The sequence below is a fragment of the Eubalaena glacialis genome, chromosome 11, assembly GCF_028564815.1.
Source record: "Eubalaena glacialis isolate mEubGla1 chromosome 11, mEubGla1.1.hap2.+ XY, whole genome shotgun sequence".
In the NCBI taxonomy this organism is placed as follows: domain Eukaryota; kingdom Metazoa; phylum Chordata; class Mammalia; order Artiodactyla; family Balaenidae; genus Eubalaena; species Eubalaena glacialis.
The window spans coordinates 9,113,928-9,129,533 of NC_083726.1; the positions used below are offsets into that span (position 1 = coordinate 9,113,928).

The 15,606-nt window shown below is 39.4% G+C and overlaps 1 protein-coding gene across 1 annotated transcript in view; it reads left to right on the forward strand.

Annotated features, from left to right (window-relative positions):
• ENTHD1 (ENTH domain containing 1) overlaps positions 1-14,662 on the forward strand; it is a 107,225-nt gene extending 92,563 nt beyond the window's left edge. The window contains exons 5-6 of the mRNA XM_061206067.1: positions 1,653-2,048; positions 14,064-14,662. Coding sequence (XP_061062050.1) covers positions 1,653-2,048; positions 14,064-14,662 — 995 coding nt within the window. The remainder of the gene's footprint in view (positions 1-1,652; positions 2,049-14,063) is intronic.
• Positions 14,663-15,606: the final 944 nt, after the last annotated feature.

Sequence of the window (15,606 nt, forward strand, 5' to 3'; positions counted from 1 at the left end):
CTAGGTATAACTTGATCATATGCACATCAGGAATGTTTTAGAAGTTATTTTCATCTACCAATTTTCCATTTCCTTTAATCATTATTAAGTAGTTAAACTATATTCAATTTAAAAAACAAAGGCATTACCCTTTTTTTATTCTTGTGCTTCAGTTTGGCTTTTCACTCAACAAGCACTTATCAAACACATCCTATGGAAATGGCACTGTTGTGTGCTGCGGTATAAAGAAAACTCCTAGTAAGGTCTCCTCAAGGAGCCTGTTTTCAGGTAGGCAGCCAGACTTGTAGTTAACAAGATGAAGTGTTTCAACTGCTCACAGGGCTCCAAACAGGATACGGTAAGATAAACAATAATAGGATAAGGCGAGGAAAAAAAATCAGGGCAAGCTTTATAGAGAAGGTGAGAGTTGAATTGAGTTTTAAAAGATGAAAAAGTTTTGGAGATGAGAGGGCTGGGAAAAAATGGAATTCCTGGTAGAGGTAATGATTTAGGTTTCTTGAACTGTCTGATTCTGTGGTAAACTAGCAGCACTTTTGCCCGGGTTAGCCTCCAACTGTGGATGAAAATGGAAAGGAAGGTTAGAGTCGAAGAAAATTTGTTTTTCTTCATAATAACTCAGAGCCTGCAAGTGATGATGATAAGCATCTCACTGCACACGACGAGGTATGTTGTGATGCACATTGTGATATGTAAACACTTGATAGCAACTTACGTAGTTCCTGTAGCCTCCTCTCTCATGGGAGCTCAAATGAGACAGTCTTCCTCTTGCCCTCTCTCAGTTTTCTTTCTTTCCATATCCAACTTCGGATGAAACTATTTGAGAGCAAGTCCCTAGCACTGACAGTGTTGATAACAACTTGCATCTAGAAACTTGGACCAGGCTCATGATTCATATTCAATAATATTTCCATATCAGACCCACCCTAAATTTGAGATCCTCTCCATTCTTTCAATTCCTTCAATTTGTAATAAATATTATTTGTCTGTTGTATTCCAGGTACTTTGCCTGTTATATTCTAGGTACTTTGGTAATATTAATGAATAAAAGGGACAAAGATCCCTGACCTGATGGAACTTACATTTTAGTAATCATCACAACTGCTCTGGAAAATTGCTTTTTTTCTCCCACAGAGATTTATTATTAAAATTAGGTTGCTATCTAAGAGAGTGATTTTCTTTTACGGGCTTTGTATAGACACTGGGGTGGGAAGACATTTTTTATTTCTGGGGAAAAAGGCTTTTTTGTAGCTGGGGGTTCTGTAAGGCTAGACCAGTATGATGTGGCATATTTTCTCTAGTTTATCTTGTAAGAGATGAAAGTTTGAAAGCACTAAAAATATGGTGGTTTCAGAGACAGATAAGTGGGTGAAGGGAGAAATATTTAAAGACAAGTTATTTGAAGCTTTCCTTGCCTTGGCTTCAGTGAGGAGAGAGAGAGAGAAGACAGCCACCAAATGACTAGTGCATCAATTATAGCTTGGGTATACTTTATATAGACAGAAGAGAAACATAGTAAGAAAGTAGAAACGACTAAATAGGAGAGAATTCTGTTATGGCATAAAAAAAATCCAATTATTAAAAATGCAGTAAATTTGAAATAGAGTATTTTCAGTTTTATTTTTTGTTTACAGCTCTTATTTGTTACTTCGCAGATGCTGTGCCTGTTCCCTCAGAAAAAAGCCCATCTCTGCAGACAAATGTGAGTTTCGACAAGAAATCAGACAGTACCATTACAAATACTGTAATAGAAAACCCTTTGCAAACGTCTCTAGAAAAGCAGCCAGCTTCAAAAAGTTTTGGAACATTGACAACTTTACCAGCATTTTGGCCATCTAGTAAAGAAGAGTTCATCAACCCTAATTTAAGGATATCAAAGTCGGATTCTACTTTCTATAACCGGAGCTCTGTGGAGACAATCTATGTCTCTCCCTCATTCAAAACATTTGACCCAGTGAAAGAGACTGTAATCAGTAAGGACCATCAGAAACCAACAGAATCCGGCCTGGTTCAGATGGAGGATGAAAACCTCAAGACCTTAACCACATGGGGTGAGTCTACAAAAAACAAACAGAAAACCTCTTTTGAAGTGCTCTTCTTTTACTTTTCTCTGCTTTCTGTCTCCTGTTTTTGTTCCCTCTTTTTACTCTCCATGCATTGGTATTAAGAGAGGTACTTGAGCTGGGAAAGTCCCCGTTTATTAAAGGGCTAATAGCAGTTCATCTTTGTGGGTTACAAGTGCTTGATTGAAGCACACGTCCTGAACAGTTTTGATGCAGAACAAATTAGAAAGAACTAGCATTAAAGAAGAGCTTCCTGTTAAACATTTAGGCTACTTATTAAAAAACTATATGAAAAAAATTGGTTATGTATATCGGTATGTATACACACACACACTCCCATATATATATATATGGGAACATATGCATATGTGTGTGTGTGTTTTCCCTTTTTTAAAAGAGTTGTGTACTGATTCCAAAAACAGGTGGAGAATCTCTTCCCTTTTCTGTCTTACAAAACATTAAGAGGGTTGCAGTATTCTTTAGACTGGATGATAAAGGATAAAGCCAGTTGAGATTCCAGGTTGTTGGCCATCAGATATTAAATCCTACATTTTTATAATTACACTTTCTTCTGTAAAGTTAATTAGTAAAAGAATAACTTGTTTGCTGGCGCATTTTTCAAAGACTAAGTAGTTTATTGATTCTTATATATGAAAATGCTAATTAACTCATATAAATATAAAGTTTTTAATATAAATCTTTTAAACTGCCTCAAATTCAGGTCAGAAGTACGATATAAATACAAACAATGGAAGCCAAAATGTTGAGGTTAAAGAAATTTATCTTGGTGCTAGTAAAGCCAGTGAATAACAAAAGGCTCTTCTTACTGCTCTTTCCAGAATTGTTTTGAATTGAGTAGCCTAAAAATAAGACTAATTCTTAGTTTTGTCACCAGATCAACTTTTCTGCTGAGACTGCTGATGGAGAACCCAATTAGTACTGGTTATGATGGCCATGTTAGTTTATGTGCATGGCTGTCCCCTGGGAAGTTGTTATTTTGATTCATTTCTTTCACAAATACCACAAAAAGAAAATTGAAAATAAATTTTGGTCACTGCTTGTGTACCAAGTACACTTAATTATAAAAATTAGCAAGAAGTTCCTCTAAAACCAGTTAACAAGGAAGACTTCTTCTCCTACTTAAAATGAAGTAGATAGCATTAGTCTAATCCTCCACCAAAAATACTGGTTAAAGCTGGAAAACTATTAGAAGTCATCGTAAAACAACCAAGGTAGAAAACACATGATGGGTCAGGATCCTAGGAAAAAGGATTGTGATATTGTGATATAATAAGAAATATATATTTGGTCTTCATCACTGATTCCTGGCACAGAGCTCCTGAAACCCTTGTCATTTCCTGAGTGATAGGAGAGAGAGGAGCATCTTTTGTTATTCATAATAAGCCCTTTGAAGCCCACCCCTGACCTGTGGGGAGAGGAGAGGGGGTGGATGCTGAGTTAATCATCAGGGGCCAATGATTTGGTCAATCATGCCTACCTATTGGAACCTCTGTAAAAGCCCTAAACAACGGGGTTTAGAGTGCTTCCTGGTTGGGGAACACATAAAGGCTCTGGGAGGATGGCACACCTGGAGAAGTCATGGCAGCTCTGTGCCCCTATCCCATACCTTGCCCTATGCATTTCTTCCATTTGGCTGTTCCTTTATAAACCAGTAATAGTAAGTAAAGCATGTTCCTGAGTTTTGCAAGCCATTCTAGCAAATTATCAAACCCAAGGAGGGGACCATGGGATCCTTCCATTTATAGTCAACAGATCAGAAATAGAGGAGGCCTGAACTTGCAATTGGCGCCTGAAATGGGGGCAGTCTTGAGGGTTTAAGCCTTTAATCTCTGGGGTCTGCACTAACTCTGGGTAGTTAGTATCAGAATTGAATTAAATTGTAGGACACCCAGTTGGGTGTCCACAGAGCACAGGAGAAATCCTTCGTGTGGAAAACCCACACGTTTGGTGTCAGAAGTGATGTGAGAAGAGTAGGAAACTAGTTCACATTTAGTTGGTCCCACATTCACCTCAGTTTTCCCCGCTTGCATCGTTTGCTTATTAGCAGAGCAGGATGATAGAAGCTGAGGGAAAATTAGAGGCCTGGGCTTTCCACAGTCTCACTGAGCTTGGGAGGTAGGGTTGGAGTTTGGGACTTCCAAGGTGTCAGGGACTCAAGGGGCCAATATTCCAGAGGGAAGGGAATCACAGAGAAAAAGTCCATAAGTCTTTGTATAATTTCTTACTGTTACATTTGCCTGCTGCTAAACTCATGTTCTGGATAAGATGCCGAGAAACGAAATGGGAAGCAGCCAACCGGTTTAGCCATCCTAAATGGGAAGAGGCTGACGAGCTAATCAGAGATTCTCATAATCTTGTGGCACTAAGAGACAGAGGTTGGAGTTCAGGATATGCCAAATTGTAGGGGCTCTGGTAAATACTCTGTGCTTTCAGCTGGGCTCTCTAACAGGCTACACCCTAAGCATCAGAAGTACACTCTAGGAGTAAGGACAAGTCAGAAATAGAACAGCCCTCCCAAATGCTGAAACTGAACTTCAACTAGAACAAAGTGTCTGGAAGACAATGAAATCCTTTCTTGAGAGCTGCTACAATTTTTCATGCATAATGTTTGGCATTCAACAAAAAATTACCAGGCATACCAGGAAATGAACAAATGACCAGAAATACAGGAGAAAACAGACAACAGAAAGAGACTCACAAATAATCGAGATACTGAAGTTTTAAGATAGGTACTTTAAAATAATTATGATTAATATAATCAAGAAAACAGAAGAAAAGATGGGGAATTTCATCAGAATAGAATACTACTATCTATAAAAAAAGAATCAAGTGAATTCATGAATTCCAAAGCTGAAAAATATAGTAACTGAAATTAATACCTTGAGGGTACTGTTCACTTCACATGGCCTGAGATGTCAAAAGAGAGAGTTCAGCACTGGCAGAGAAGCTGAAAATTTATGAGGGAAACCCTGAAAGGGAGGGAGGCTCAGATGGAGTCTCAGATTCCATTTATAAACTCTGCCCAAATCCTTGACTGACTGCTAAACTGTATGTGTAAGGGAAGACCCCAGTGACTCGTGGGAAAAAAAAACACTGGAAATTATAAATATGTGGGTAAATATAAAATACTATATTTCGTATTTTTAATTCTAATTTGAAAAGTAACATACAACTGTTTAAAGCAAAAAATTTTAATACTGTATTTTGGGTTTTAAAACTTATGTAAATGTAATTACATCACAACATAGCACAAAGAATGGCTGAATTGCATAGTTGTTAATGGCACAGGTTCTGGAGTCAGACTGCCTGAGTTCATAATCTCAGCTCAACCACTAATTGTGTGACCTTAGGCAAGGCTCTTGACCTCTCTGCATGTCAGTATCTCCATCTATAGGACAGAAGTCATGATGGCACTGCCACATGGAACACAGAGGCCGTTATAGGAAAGGGTTCGAGGTGAGAGAAAGGAGACAAGAGCTGGTGGGTGAGGTAGGGGGAGAGATCCCAAGATGGAGCATGATGTGGGAAAGGCAGACTAGAATCCAGACCAGAAAGAGAGTCACCTCATGCTGCGGGCCTGTAAGGAAAGAGGAGGAAGGCTGTACCAGATGTGAGGGAAGGGTTTTGTTGTTTTTAATAATTAAAATGCGTTGAGCCTTCGTGGGCCACACTCTATGTGTCATGGCCTCAGTATCTTATTGTCTGAGGTCACCTACCAAGCCTGAGGGTTTGGAGCGGTAAAAGGGCTGTGAAGAGACTGGAGATTTAGAACAGCCAATCTAGAGAATGGAAGAGAGAGCTGATAAGACACTGAGAAGATGGAGGAGTAGTAATTTGTAATCCAGATTTGCAACCGCCTGTGCTTTTCTCCTGTAGCGCTGAGCATCCCAGGGATAGGAGTGAAAAGGGTAGATATTTAAATTGAAATAGGATTGGGACAGGGATTGGGGAACTGCAGCCTCTTGGTCCACAGCCTGATTTTGTAAATAAAGTTTTATTGGAAAACAGCCACACTACTCAGCTCGCATATTGTCTTTGGCTGCTTTTGTGCTACATCAGCAGAGCTGAGTAGTTCAAACAGAGACTGTATGTACCACAAAGCCTAAAAGATTTACTCTCTGGTCCTTTATGTAAAAGGTTTGCTGACTCCTGAATTAGGAATTAGTAGCAGGTAAGGCAGAAGACGTGTTGGCAAGGGGGTAGCTAGAAAATGGCTGAAGTGATGGATCCTGGGATTCTAGACTGGACAAGAAAGGAGCCAGAACCAGGAGGCACTGATAGAAAATAGAAGGATTGTTGCATCTATTGTCTCAATGAGGCCAAAGTGTAGATGTATTAAAAGGAATGTAAAAGGAATCTAAAAGGCTGGAAGTAATTGAGAAGAAAAGTAATCTTGGAAAACAAGATTCCAGAGTAGGGCAGTTGTGAGTGATGACATATTCTAGGGAATACTCAGAGGAATGGCTGAAGGTCATTGTGGTTGAGGAATTCAAGAAATGATGAGGCTAGGATGGATGGCTAGTCTCAGATGATGGAGGATAAAGAAGATAGTACCTATTTCCTGGTTTTCTTTTAAGAAATATTTGTTTACATGAAGGCTCCAGGTCTGATGTTATAAACTCTTTGGAGATAATGAGCTGGGCAAATTAAAAAATACTTGCACACTCATATTTTAGCAGTTCGCAAATATCAGGGAGGCTGTCTGAGGCAGCCACCTAATCCACGTTAGTATCTTTACTGAATGAGAGGGATGGATTTGCCGCAGCGACCTCCTTTGACCCTTTGATGATAAATAACTCTGTTCCTAGAACAGCCCATTCCTTCTGCTTCTCTGTTTATTTAGAGCTCAAACTATTGTTTTAGGTCGTTAGTCGTTAGTTTATCATGCACGCTAGAAAGGAAGAAGGAGCTAGTAAGTACGTAGAAGCCAGATCTGGTGGCAGGCAGCTTTCATTATAGTCTCATAAGCCACAGTTAGGGTAAGTGTGTTAGATGCACTGGATTTTACTTTCTAATTTGGGAGAGGAAAAAAAAAATCTATACATTCTCATTGTTGGGATAGTTGTGAGCATTCTCACTGGCTTCGTCCTTTCTTTCTGTCTCATCAGTTCCATTTTCTTACTCCGAATTTCAGCAGTAGTTGTTCTTTGTAGCTGTTTTTCAGTTCACCTTTGCTGGGGAAAGAAACCAAACATGACACACACACAAAAGACTCATTAATCATACCTTTTTCTTTTGGGCTATAAAAGCCTTCAGAGCTAGAACAATTAACAATTTCCCTAAGAAATGGGGAAAATGATAGAAAACAGTTCTGCAGACCACCTCAGCTAACTCTGAGCTACTGGTCAGGCTGATTCAGAAGCATTGTGCAGTGCAGAGCAGAGCACTGAAGGGAGAGGGGAGTCGTATCACCTGCCGGGGAAGTCCCAGCACAGGTACTCCCTGTCCCCCAGACGCGGCCCCGACAGCTCTTCCAGCTGTGCAGCCCCTGCCTGCTTTTGTACAGACAAAAAGACACGCTGATTTGATTTTTTTAATTTAGTGAACCATACTTATACTTCATAGGTAAGTGAGTAAACTCACCTTTAATCCAGTAATCCAATTTTCCTAATACAGGTGTAGCGTAAGTGATTTATAATCACTTATAATGAGGCAGACTTATTAGCATTTCTCTGTGTTACTCCTAAATCTGGTTCTTTTGTGTAGCTTATTTATAATAATGGCATTAAAAATAAAATTTCAAATATTACATTAAAAAAATTGAGATCTAATTCATGTACCATAAAATGCACCGTTTTAAAATGGACGATTTAGTGGTTTTCAGTATATTCTTAGAGTTGTACAGCCATCACTACTGATTCCAGAACGTTTCCATGACCCTCAAAAGTCCTGTACAGGGACTTCCCTGGTGGCGCAGTGGTTAAGAATCACCTGCCAAGGCAGGGCACACGGGTTTGAGCCCTGGTCCGGGAATATCCCACATGCCACGGAGCAACTAAGCCCGTGCGCCGCAACTCCTGAGCCTGTGCTCTAGAGCACACGAGCCACATCTACTGAGCCCTCATGCCACAACTGCTGAAGCCCACGCGCCACGAGCCCATGCTCCGCAACAAGAGAAGCCACCGTGATGAGAAGCCTGCACACCGCAACAAAGAGTAGCCCTCGCTTGCTGCAACTAGAGAAAGCCTGCGAGCAGCAACGAAGACCCAACACAGCCAAAAAATCAATCAATCAATTAATTAATTAATTAATTAATTAATTTTAAAAAGTCCTGTACACATGAGCAGTCACTCCCAGTCCCCCTCACCCCAGCCCCTGGCAACCACTATCTACTTTCTGTCTCTCTGGATTTGTCTATTCTGGACATTTCATATGATGGAGTCACGCAATATGTGGCCTTCTGTGACTGATTTCTTTCACTGAGCATCATGTTTTCAAGGTTTATCCATGTTGTAACATAAATCAGTACTTCATTCCTTTTTATGGCTGAATAATATTCCAATGTATAGATAAACATATTTTATTTATCCCTTCATCAGTTGATGGACATTTGAGTTGTTTCCACTTTTTGGCTGTTATGAATAATTCTGTTACGAAGATTTTTGTAAATGTCTCATTTTTTTAACCATAGAACAAAATCACAATAGTTTAATTCATGTGTGTAGGTAACTTGACAGCCATTATATATCAGTGAGGAAGACTGAAAGAGATGAATTGGAGAATGAAAAAAAAAAATCCCTCTGTTGTACAGTGAACTGTTTAGTTGACCAAAGACCTGCTGCTAGCAGAAAAATTTCCATTTACTGCTAAAGAGAGTTTTTAAATATTTCCAGAAGTGTATTTGTCATCTTATTTTTGCAGCCCAGTACTTCCAAATGCTTTTTAAGTTTAAAATTGTGATATGATAATTAACAGACCCAATGTTATTCGTGAGTATAAAAAGTTAGAGATAACACATCAGCATTTGGAATAATTTCGTCAGTGCTATATATATTCAAGTGAGTGCAACATTCATTAGCATGCATGTATCACACAGTGAGATTTTTACAACCAGCCATTTACTGCAGCTTATTTGCAATATTCTCTGCATTTCAGCTCTGGGGGGTGGACTGTATGAAGAGGATGCTTGTTAACAAATAACCTCCTTAATGAGCCAGAGAAGCATCACTAAACAGGCAGGGAGATGCACCCTGAAGTGCAGTGTGCAGCGTCTGGCACAGCTGCAGCGTGTTTGGAAACAAAAGTAAATTGGCCTGCAGCAATTAGAGATGAAGTGGCTTTTTATGAGCAAAAGCATCCTGTAGCCGATGAATCAAAGCTGCAGAACTGTAAACAGTGAGAAGCTATTTACTCAGCAGTTGTAGCTACAAAGCAGAAGAAAGGTGAGCACACAGTAAAAAGCAGTGATTCTCAAACCTGAGCATGCAACAGAAACGCAGGTTTGTTAAAAATCCGTTTCCTGAGCCCAAGCCATCCCCCCAAGTGTCTGATTCAGTTGGTCCGGGGTGGGGCCCAAGAAGTTCATCTCTAACAAATAACCAGGTGATGCTGCTGCTGGTTCAGGAACCACACTCTGAGAAACACTACACATGAAGTGGAATACCAGATATTCATCACGTCATACATGTGTGACTATCATAACTGTGTTATCTTTACATGTATAACATTATATTAATATCCGACTCAAATATTATTTTCCTCCCGGCCTTCTTAAATGTTCCTTATGAAATCATTCTTCCTGACCAGAGTGAATTATTTCTAGAATAGTTTCTTAGTACTCTTAACATATGTGTTTTGGGTCCTAGAATCTTAGAATCTCACCAAGGATATATAGTTCTGTCACATGATGCGTTGATCTGGCCTGAAACATTCCTGCCAAACGGTCATTCAGGCTGTGCATGAGCTCCACGAGTATCAAGAAACTCACCACTTCCCAAAGCAGCTCATTTCATGTGTGGAAAACCATGCCTATTAGAAAGTTTTCTTTTTTAAATTGGGCTGAAATCTCTTTTACTATTACTTTCACCTGTTAACCCCAGTTCCAACTTGTGCACAATATGAGAAAGGGAGATAAATATTACTAAGATTTTGTGACTATTTTCCAATAACCAAATATAGCCTCTTACCCTTTGTCCTCCTATCCCTTTTTGAATAAAGATTTGCATATCCATCAACCATTCCTTATATATCTTTATGTAAGGAATGGTTGTCATATTCCCTCACCATCCTGGTTGCCTGCCTTCTCAATTTTATATCCAGAATTTAACATAATTCTCTAATATTGTAAAAATAATTATAATATAGTAGAATGGTGTGGACTTAGAGCTTAGTGGGTTAGATTATATGGTTTAACATCAGAGACTAGAATTTGAGTCTCATCTCTGCCCCTTTTTAGTCCTGTGATCTTGGGAAAGTTTCTTTGCCTCTTTGAGATTCCTTTGCCTCATGTTTTAAATGGGGTTATAGGGACTTCGCTGGTGGTGCAGTGGTTAAACATCCGCCTGCCAATGCAGGGGACACAGGTTCGAGCCCTGGTCCGGGAAGATCCCACGTGCCACGGAGCAGCTGAGCCCGTGTGCCACAACTGCCGAGCCTGTGCTCTGGAGTCCGAGAGCCACTACTGCTGAGCCCACGTGCCACAACTCTGAAGCCTGCATGCCTGGAGCCCATGCTCCGCAACAAGAGAAGCCACTGCAATGAGAAGCCCGCGCACCACGGCGAGGAGTGGCCCCTGCTCGCTGCAACTAGAGAAAGCCCACGTGCAGCGTGCAGCAACGAAGACCCAACACACCAAAAATAAATTAAAAATAAATAAATAAATTTATTAAAAAATAAAATAAAATAAATGGTTATAAAGCCTACTCCACATGTTATTGGAGTGTGGTGCTGAATAAAGAGAATTAGAAAATAGCTATTTGAAAAGCAATTTAAATCCTTAGACTTTTCCTCCTTGCCAAACAGATGAACAATTGCCCTGAATATTCACCCACTCTCACAACCTCTGGCAGAAGTCTGGAGATTTGTTTTCTGGAGAAGGTAGGTGGAGGGTCTCTGAAATGAGAGATGCTAGGTAGAGTTGAGTGTGCAGGTCCTATAACAAACACTACAGGATTAAGTGACCATATGCAAACCAAATGCTGAATGCTGAGAACCCTGTCCCCTTTCCCTGCTAGACTCCCAGCACACCGGGAGCCAGATCTTTACCTTCTAGGCAGGAGAGAGAAACTGTTCTCACAAGAACCTATAACCCTCAGAGGAAAGAACCAAAGATACTGATATTAGTGGTTCCCGAACAGATGACCCACTCAAATGACTGTACACTGAAGCTCAGTGTTGACAAGTCTCACACTTACACTCAGAGCTTCCAATCAACTTTGTAATTTTTCATTCTTAATCATAAGCAGACAGCAAGGTGTTCCAGACATCTGAAAGAAACTTCTAACATGGAACATTGAAACAAGAGATAAGAGAATATGTTGCACCCATGAAACAAAAACAGGGTGTTACAAAAAGAATTTCTGAGAACCCCCAAAAAATAGCTCTTGGAAGTTAAAAATATAAGAGCAGAAATTAACAACTCAGTGGTAGGATTGAAAGCTAAAGTTGACAAAACTCTCTGAGGAAGTAGAGCACAAAGACAAAGGTAGGGAAGATGGGAGAGGAAATGAAAATTAGAGGACTAGTCCAGGAGGTCTAACACCTGGACTAGTTTAGAGGTTCGGAAAAAGAATACAGAGAAAACAGAGAGGAGAAAATAAATTATTAAAGCAGTAAAGAAAATTTTCTAAAGCTGAAGGAAATGAGTTCCTGATTAAAAGTCAGTTGACTTTCAGTTGACCTCAATGAATAAAAGAAGTCACCCTTGGGGCACACAGAGAAGCCTCCAAACACGGCAGACAAAGAGGAAATTCTATGAAACTTCAGAGAGAAAACCGTTACATACAGTTATATACAATGAAAGGAATGGCTCCCACTCCAGAGCAGCAATGCTGGAAGCAAGAAGACAGTGGAATTTTGCCTTCACAAGTCTGAAAGAAAGGATTTCTGACCCAGAATTTTTTACCTAACCAAATATCATTAAGCCTAAAAGTAGAACATGGACATTTTCAGACATGCGAGTTCTCAAAATTTTACTTCTCGTGCATCCTTTTTCAGTGAACTACTGGAGAACGTGCTACTCCAGCACGAGAGTAGACCAAGAAAGAGAAAGACCTGGGATATAGAAAACAGGAGGATGGCGAAGGGACACGTCAGATGACAGCTGTGAGTGGAGCTCAGAGTGTCGCTGTGTGACTCAGAACACAAATATGCTGAGGCTTTCGTCATTGGCATGCCCATTATCACATACCCTCTTTTTAATCCAAGGATAGAATATCTGGATAGGCCTGACCTAGATTCTTAAGTGTGCTTGTCCTGTCTTGACCGTGTGTTAAGGAAGTTCCTACTTTCCTTTTTGTGTCCTGCTGCTGCATCAGCTGAGAATACTCATTTCACCCCCCAAAAGTTTTGTGATTGGAATTCTTTCCTGAGAACTGGAGATAGGCCTCAGAGAGCTTTGAAGCAGAAAATAGAAGCTGCCTGCCCTGGCCATATTTTTTTACAGGAGGTCCAATTTAGTTTAGAAGGACATGAATATGTAAAATAAATAAAATTAATATAGAAAGATAAGTGCTAAATGGTAAGCATTAATTCCCCTCTTCTATGACTTAGAGTGAATAAGTTTGTTTTGTTTTGTTTTGTTTTTTAAGTAACAAGCCCAGAGTTAGTTACAAAGACTTTAACACTGGAATTTGCCAATTTTTACAACCTAAGACATAAATGAATGTAAATAGATATTCCAAGGAGACAAGAAAAAGTTCTGTGCCCAAGAAAGTTTGGAAAACACTTGAATAAATTACAGGTGGCCCTTGAACAACATGGGTTTGAACTGCATGGGTCTACTTATACGTGATTTTTTTCAATAAACACGTAGTACAGTACTACAGGATCTGAGGTTGATTGAATCTGCTGATTCAGAACCTCGGATATGGAGGGCCAACTGTAAAGTTATACAGGGATTTTCAAAAGTGCAGAGGGCCAGCGCCCCTAACCCCCATGTTGTTCAAGGGTCAGCTGTACTGTCAATTTCTCAGAACCTTAAATATGCTAACGGACATTGTTAATCTCCTAATGGGTGGCACAGTATGCAATTGGCTAGTCTTGACTTTGAAGCCCTGTTCTCACAAAACATCTTTTTACATCTTAAGGAACACAGTGTTCCCCAGAACAGTTTGGGAAATAATGATTTAGAATGAAGTGTGAAAGAAGAGATTTAATATGATTTTGCCTGAAGGGAAGTTTAAAACGTTATCAAATTTTTAATTTTATGGAAAATAGGCTTAGAATGCTTTTTATTTTACTTACAGTTTCTTGGTGGAAAAAAAAAATTATATACATGTGCTGAAGTGTCCTGGATCTCAGATGGGTTGGACTCAGTCTTGACTATATTTGACCATTAAGAGAAAAAGACTAGTTTTATAACTGTGGGGTACTTGTAGTTGGTTGTTCATTTTGCCATAATATTTTCTGTCACACACACAAAAAAAATGAAGGAATCTAAGTTACAGGTTTCTCACACTTTCTACTTTAAATGTCAACTTAAAATGCTGGCAGTGAGTAGAATACCGTGTAATACTTTTCTTTTCTGCTCTCTCTGATAAGTGTAGTGTAAAAATATATTGGGCAAGGTTTGAGAGTCAAGATGAATATTGATATTTCTATTTTAGTTTCATTTCCATGGTATTATTGATACATAACACATCTTTAGATTTTCTCTATTTCCTGCTTTGGGTTTATTTGGGCTTATTATGACTATTTAACATATAAAATTCTAAGTAATTTATTTAAGTTGAGACCAGATGGGATTTTACACTGCAAAATTATTTTAACTATTACTGTCATTTGTATGTTGCCTAATCTTTGTCTGTCATTTATACATTTTAGTTTCAACTGCCTCTGAGGGAGCATCCTCCTTTTCTACTTTATCCGTGTCATCTCCTGATTCAGCCTCTCCAGAGAAGTCTGTTCCTCTCTCACCCCCAATTTTGGCCGGACCTTCCTTCTGGACTTTGTCCCATCAACAACCTTCTTCTGCCTCTGTTAAAGATAAAGATAAGACAGCCAGGGTTCATCACCCTTTTGCTCCTAGGGGCCCACTGTCCTCTGATGAAGAGGAAAATGACCACCTCAACCTACTGGAAATTCTTCCAGACAACTCTGATTCTGCCAAAAAGAAGACAAGTCCTATTTCTAGCAGTAATTGGGTAGCATTTTCCACCCAAAATGTAGACCATTTCACCTCTGTGTCCTGTTCTAGTTTTCAGGCAACCAAAGACCTGCCTAGGGAGCCTGAAACAAACGATTCCACTAACGTTCTTCTAGGGGAGGTGAAAAATGCAATAGTTAAATTACATGAAGATCTGAGCATGGTGATACAAGAACTTAATGTCATCAATAGCCATCTGGTAAGCATGAGTGGGAATAGTCCACCAATGAACAAGTCTCTGCAGTTTCCCCAGTATTCTGAGGGGGGCTCACATTGAGTCTAACACTCTCAATAGCCATTTTTTTTATAGAACTCATGTGGTGTCACTTCCCAAGGACTAAGAAATTAACCTTTTATAAATTCTCATTACTATGGCAAAAATAGCGTTGTTGGTTTGATTTTTCCTTGTCAGGTTTATTAAACAAGTATATTTCAAATCAATAAATTCATTTGGGTGGTTTATTTTTTACAGAAACAAAGAATCACCTTTGATAATATTTTCAGGTTTAGATATTAGTTCATTTGAAACTGAAGAGAATTTCATTCTTCCATGCTATGTACTTTACCTCAAAATACATTGAGCTCTAGTGAAAGTTGTGGTCAGACTTCAAACTGCAAATGACTATTCTAGAGCTTTTGGATAAATTGGTAGTAAGAAGCCCTTCATTTTCCATCTGTATGGAGATTCATTGTTAACAAACCTTTGCCTTGATTTAGGAGAACTGAGTCTGGAGTATACATTTCACATGTTCTCATGTCAAGTTTCAGGTTCTGCAAACCAAGGGCCAGAAATCTTTCCCTTCTCGCGAATGCCACCGTTGGTTGAGAGTTAAGTTGAGACAAGTAGGACATGGAACAGGTGGTTTGTTGTTGTTGTTAATGTATATTGCCAAGTGAATTTAAATGTGTACTCTTTTTCTTGTATTTTGGAAAATAAATTTGGTATCTTTCATCTTACATGTATCTCTTTAATTCTTTAAGACTGCCTTTCAAGTAGAAATGTCTCAATTATTTATAGGGAAAATGCTCTGGTTTTGGGATTACAGACCATTGTTTCTCAATCCTGCTGCAGATTGGAGTCACCAGAGGACTTCCCTGGCAGTCCAGTGGTTAAGACTGTGCGCTTCCACTGCAGGGGAAGTGGCCAGGGAACTAAGATTCCTCATGCCAAGCAGTGCAGCCAAAAGAAAAAATAAAAATGAAAAGGTGGTAGAGTCACCA